The sequence below is a fragment of the Cyclopterus lumpus genome, chromosome 14, assembly GCF_009769545.1.
Source record: "Cyclopterus lumpus isolate fCycLum1 chromosome 14, fCycLum1.pri, whole genome shotgun sequence".
NCBI classification, from domain to species: domain Eukaryota; kingdom Metazoa; phylum Chordata; class Actinopteri; order Perciformes; family Cyclopteridae; genus Cyclopterus; species Cyclopterus lumpus.
Genome location: NC_046979.1, coordinates 1,675,233 through 1,681,610, shown reverse-complemented (window position 1 = coordinate 1,681,610; position 6,378 = coordinate 1,675,233). Strand labels below are relative to the sequence as shown.

At 49.5% G+C, this 6,378-nt stretch overlaps 1 protein-coding gene across 1 annotated transcript in view; it reads left to right on the top strand.

Annotated features, from left to right (window-relative positions):
• ppm1e (protein phosphatase, Mg2+/Mn2+ dependent, 1E) overlaps positions 1–5,518 on the top strand; it is a 36,946-nt gene extending 31,428 nt beyond the window's left edge. The window contains exons 5-7 of the mRNA XM_034550301.1: positions 1,410–1,553; positions 1,920–2,013; positions 2,690–5,518. Coding sequence (XP_034406192.1) covers positions 1,410–1,553; positions 1,920–2,013; positions 2,690–3,603 — 1,152 coding nt within the window. The 3' untranslated portion in view covers positions 3,604–5,518. The remainder of the gene's footprint in view (positions 1–1,409; positions 1,554–1,919; positions 2,014–2,689) is intronic.
• The last annotated feature ends 860 nt before the right edge of the window (positions 5,519–6,378 follow it).

Here is a 6,378-nt window from a genome sequence, read left to right as displayed (position 1 = left end):
CCTGCTCCTCCTGCTCCTCCTCCTCCTCCTGCACCTCCTGCTCCTCCTGCTCCTCCTCCTCCTCCTGCACCTCCTGCTCCTCCTGCTCCTCCTCCTCCTCCTGCACCTCCTGCTCCTCCTCCTCCTCCTGCTCCTCCTGCTCCTCCTCCTCCTCCTGCACCTCCTGCTCCTCCTGCTCCTCCTCCTCCTCCTCCTCCTCCTGCTCCTCCTGCTCCTCCTGCTCCTCCTGCTCCTCCTGCTCCTCCTCCTCCTCCTGCACCTCCTGCTCCTCCTGCTCCTCCTCCTCCTCTTCCTCATCTTCCTCCTCCTCCTCTTCCTTCTCCTCCTCCTCCTCATCTTCCTCCTCCTCCTCATCTTCCTCCTCCTCCTCTTCCTCCTCCTCCTCTTCCTCATCTTCCTCCTCCTCCTCTTCCTTCTCCTCCTCTTCCTCCTCCTCCTCATCTTCCTCCTCCTCCTCCTCATCTTCCTCCTCTTCCTCCTCCTCCTCTTCCTCATCCTCCTCTTGCTCCTCCTCCTCCTCCTCTTCCTCATCCTCCTCTTGCTCCTCATCCTCCTCCTCTTCCTCCTCCTCCTCCTCTTCCTCCTCTTCCTCATCCTCCTCTTGCTCCTCCTCCTCCTCTTCCTCCTCCTCCTCCTCCTCTTCCTCATCCTCCTCTTGCTCCTCCTCCTCCTCCTCTTCCTCATCCTCCTCTTGCTCCTCCTCCTCCTCCTCCTCCTCTTGCTCCTCATCCTCCTCTTGCTCCTCCTCCTCCTCCTCTTCCTCCTCCTCCTCCTCCTCCTCTTGCTCCTCCTCCTCCTCCTCCTCCTCTTGCTCCTCCTCCTCCTCCTCCTCTTCCTCATCCTCCTCTTGCTCCTCCTCCTCCTCCTCCTCTTCCTCCTCCTCCTCATCCTCCTCTTGCTCCTCCTCCTCCTCCTCCTCTTGCTCCTCTTCCTCCTCCTCCTCTTCCTCCTCCTCCTCCTCCTCCTCGTACTGCTGATGCTTTAACTTCTATAAGAACTGCTACTTTGTTTGTTTGTCTGTTTACATGAAATAACATAGTTGTAAATTAATCATCCGTCATTTGACAAATGTGATTAATCGATTAATCGTTCCAGCTGTTAATTAACATGTGCATCTTTATTTGTAAATTAATTAAAGCCATTTTTTAAATGTAGTAACATTTATCTCTGAGATGTAGCTAATTGTACGACTCGGTGGATTAAAACATAATAACTTCGTCCCAATGTTTACGATGTAAAGAAACATAATATGACTTTGTCATTATTTATAAACTATTTATACCTTTTAGTAATAACAACCAGCAGGGCTTCATGTTTTATGTGATGCACCGATCGGGGTCTTTATGTCCTTCTGACCCATCTCATGATCTCATGTGAATCTGGATCTTATATTTAATGTCTCCGTGCAGCACATGCGATGCGGCACGACGGGCGTGGTGACGTTCCTGAGGGGCCGGACCCTCTACGTGGCCTGGCTGGGGGACTCGCAGGTCCTCCTGGTGAGGAAGGGACAAGCTGTGGAGCTCATGAAGCCACACAAACCAGACAGAGAGGTAACACACACACACACACACACACATATCATACACACATGTCACACACAGACACACACACACACACACACACACATATCACACACACACACACACACACACACACACATATCATACACACATGTCACACACAGACACACACACATATCACACATGGACACACACACATCGCACACACAGACACACACCCTCACACACACACACACACACATACACACACACCCTCACACACACGCACACACATCCACACCCCCCCACACACACACACATACACACACACCCTCACACACCCACACACAGACACACATACACACACACACACATTCTCGGGGTTTTAACTGAAATAAAAGCTCATTTGTGTCGCAGGACGAGAAGCAGAGGATCGAGGCTCTGGGCGGCTGCGTGATCTGGTTCGGCACATGGAGGGTTAACGGCAGTCTGTCCGTATCCAGGGCGATAGGTAAGGTACCGACGCTCAGCGGAGCGGTGGGGCAACGGGTCATCGAACTCACGGCTCGGATCGGATCAGCACAACAGGAAAAAAGGGAGCGAAATGTCTCTTTTAGAGATCTCCGATCACATCGATTGCTTTGCTGACGACACTAATAGCCGATCAATAGTGATGCACATTGGCAGATATAGATCCCTTTGTTTACAGCAGCTGGTCTACGAGGATCCAGACCAGCTCTGAAGAATTCTAACTGCTATCCTTTTACTTTTGTAGTAATTTATAGAATAAATTGAATTAACATTCGCTCAGTACTCATTTTCACTGAGCAGAGCCTGAACGCATCACAATGTAACTGAAGTGCTGCTAACATTACTAGCTAACGTTACTAGCTCTCCTCCTGTTGGTCTAAAACACTGATTGGTTGTTTACAAAGTCACATGATCAGAGACTAGAGAAACATTCTAATGTTCTACTGATGACCTACTGATCACATGACCTACTGGAGGATAACGATCGTCAGTAAACCTTTATTTACACTGTGATGGTTGACGGTAAACTGTGTAACTAATCCGAAGGTTCACCTGCGTGCTGATCCAGGATCTGATCCGGGATCTGATCCGTACCAACATGTCGTGTCGGCTCTTGTTTGGTCAGAGGATCTAGACCCTTTCACTTCTGTTGGCAGGCGACTCGGAGCACAAGCCGTACATCTGTGGCGAAGCAGACCACGATGTCTTCCCATTGGACGGTTCAGAAGACTACCTGATCCTGGCCTGCGATGGCTTCTGGGACACGGTGAATCCGGACGAGGCGGTGAGCGTGGTCAGCGACCACCTGGAGGAGAACACCGGCGACACCACCATGGTGGCCCACAAGCTGGTGGCCTCGGCGCGCGACGCGGGCTCCAGCGACAACATCACTGTCATAGTGGTCTTCCTGCGGGACCCGCGCTCGCCACTGGCCGCCGGCGCCCGGGACGAGGAGGAGGGTGCGGCGCAGGTGGAGGCTGGGGAGGAGGAGGTCGCGGAGGAAGACGAACAGGACGAGGAGGAGGAGGAAGACGAGGCCGTCGGGGTGGAGCGCGACGGCGGCAGCACCGCGGACATCGGGGGGAAGGGCCGCGGCGGCTGGCCCGTGCAGCAGTGCTCTGCCCCCGCCGACCTCGGCTACGAAGACCGAACGGACTCCTTCACGGACAGAACTAGCCTGGACCTGATGGGGCCGTCGCTGGAGGGCCGGATCTCCCTGGTTTCACGGCAACCCTGCACCGACTTCAGCCCCGACCTCTTCACGGCCTGCCGCGTCTACCGAGAAGAGCGCCCGCCGAGGCGCAGGTCCTGTATCACCTTTCAGGAGCCCGGCGTCTCCGGCTCTACGGACCCGCTGTGGCCCCGGGCCGCCGCGCTGTTGGGCCGCGCGGCGAGGCGAGGCCGCATGCTCGGTCCCGGGAGTCGCCGGTGGGTCCGGAGGAGGCCGGGCGCCTCCAAGCGGCTGCTCGGTCTGTTGCCGGCCGGCCAACTGCTGCCGAACACGCAGCGCCACGCCGACCGGAGGCCCGGGGTGGCGGCGCCCCACCTGCCCCACGACACCACCTTCTAAAAAGAGGTGACCCAAACCAAAACCATCTCCTCACCCCCCCCCCACCCCCCCCCCCCCACCCACCACACCCCCACTGAAACACAAGCCCTGCAGTTCCCTTTGAACACACGTTTAAGATTAATTCATGTGCTCGGTTCTCGGGTTCGTGCAGCGACAAAGATTTGATCTCACCACTTATTTATCTTATTTAGTATATTACTGGACACCTGAACCACACACACATACACGTGATAGCTGAACAGGTCGTTCCAAAACCATTAGGTTTCCTTATGAAGCTGACCGATACTGGATTTTTGTACAGTATATATGTACATATATACATGTATATATACATATATATATATATATACCTTCACCGGAGACCAAACTTAAAAGTACGCTCAATACTTTCGTGTACACGCAGAGCGACGCACGTTAAATTAAACTCGTGGCGTAACGATCCCTCGTGGCAGACGAAGTTTACTGGAGGAGGCCGGAAACAATCGTCCTAGTTTTTGGGACGCGTGCCGACCTCCATCCATTCGGTGACCTCTGACCTCGACGTTATCCAGCCGCAGTTGATCTGCAGATAAAAAGCTCTTAACGTCGGATTATAAAAAGATTATCAGTCACTCACCTGAATAAATGCTTCACCCAGTATTCCAGATGGGGATATACTCCTGAGTGGAGGGATACTTAAAAATATACATTTTGTCGTCGGGCCGCAGAGCTTTTGCAAAAGTACTCCCAAGTGTATTTAGTTTTCGGACGTATTTTCCAGCAGGCTTGATAAGTGCAAACTATTTAATGTTGAGCCGGGATAGTTGACAGCTGCAGGACACGTGCCTTCCATATGTGTGACTAAAGCCCGCATCTTCACTAATTAATATATGTGTTAATATTAACCATTAAAGACTTTCGTGCCACGTTAAAGAAACAGTTTGCCGTCTATTGATTTAGTTTGATTCCACTCTCATGCGTCAAACTTATCGGCAAGTAAGTGAATATTTCCCGACACGTCCTTTAGGTTTCAGATAACGTGAAGATAATCTGTAAATAAAATGGCGGCGTGGACGACCGCAAACATCCCGAGTCATCAGTTACGTTAGCAAAGCTTCGTGAGGCTGCACTCAACAACGGACGTCATGGCTTCATGTACCCAACTCCTTAATGCTAATTCATAATCATAATTAACTAATGTAATACTGATGTATATGATATTAAAAAAAAATAATAATACTATGTCACCCATATTCACTTGGTGAGACTGATCTGTGCTTAAAACACACACAGTGGCATCATTACTGTATCTAACCATATTTAATGACTAAACTAGCTTTACTAAACATTTGCTATGAAACTATGAAATCATAATTAACCTCTGACCCCTCGTGAACCCCAACGTTCCTAACTCTTGATTGTCCTTTGCAAAGTACTAAACAATGCTTCGGTTGCCTCTTAATGTTATATATTTAAATGTGTTGTGGGAGCAAGTGACTGTTCTCTAAACCCCGCCCCCTTTCGTTTGTCAGGCCTACCAATCTAGTAGCACATTTAGCTACGAATCAAGAATTGGCGCTAACTGGTTTTCAAACATCGGGTCTTTGTTTCTAGCCGGCAAAAAACGCCACATTTTGCTAAAATATGTTAGCTAGCTCGCCGACTGCCGTTTGCTCCGGGAGTCGATTGAAAAGTATTCGGTTGACTTTGGAGTCTTAAATGTTCCCTTTGTTCACTACTCTGTGTGACACCACGCTAAAAGACTGAGGGTACAGCTACATGTGGCCGACGTGTCGTTTTCAAAGTCCTAAAGAAATGCTTTGGTTGCCTCTTCATGCTATTTATTAAAATGTGTTGCGTTAGCAAGTGACTGTTAGCGTGTTAAGGAGTCTTAAATGATCCCTTTGTTCACTACTCTGTGTGACACCACGCTAAAAGACTGAGGGTACAGCTACATGTGGCCGACGTGTCGTTTTCAAAGCAATGTGTTGCGTTAGCAAGTGACTGTTAGCGTGTTAAGGAGTCTTAAATGATCCCTTTGTTCACTACTCTGTGACGGAGGTGAAGCTACATGAGACTGGCATAACGTTAGCAACGTCAGCAGCTGATAATCCATGTAGACGTAAATGAAGTGTTTTTGTACTGTACTTGTACTTTTACCCCCCAGTAGTACATGCAGTACGATGAGGGAAACTATTGGATGCTTAGCTCACGGTTTCTTTCTCAAACAGTCTGTCAAACTATTTTCTTTTTAATATTAAGAGAAAAAGGAGGACGAACCGAGTTGTTGATGTAAAGTCATCTCAGAGTAAGATTGGACTGGTGTTCAGAGAAGAGATTCCCAGTAGGAGTCCCAATCCTGATGGTTTGGAGCCTTTTCCCAAATAAATATGTTGGTGTTACTGGACTCGCTAGACAAACATTCCTTATACTTTTCTCGTGTTTTTTTTAGGTTGGAAAGGCTTAAAAAAACCTCTATGTTAAACAGAGGCTTACAATTATCGTATTTTTAGGGGAAATTATCGCGTACGAGTCGTAACCAAGCTGACGTGTCATTTTCAAAGTAGTTCTGACGTGCGGTCCATCGGTCTGACAAATTAAATTACGAGCATTATTGAATCCGAACGAAACAGCGCAGAATGAAACAAACTGCCAATCGCAAGCAGCGCAAAATGGTGAAAATTATTGTGCATTTTGGCACTTTTTTGCAATCATCGATCACACATCGGGGGGCGGAGTTTACCGAACGGTCCTTTGGAACGCAGTAATTATCACCCGACATTCCCTCACAGAGCC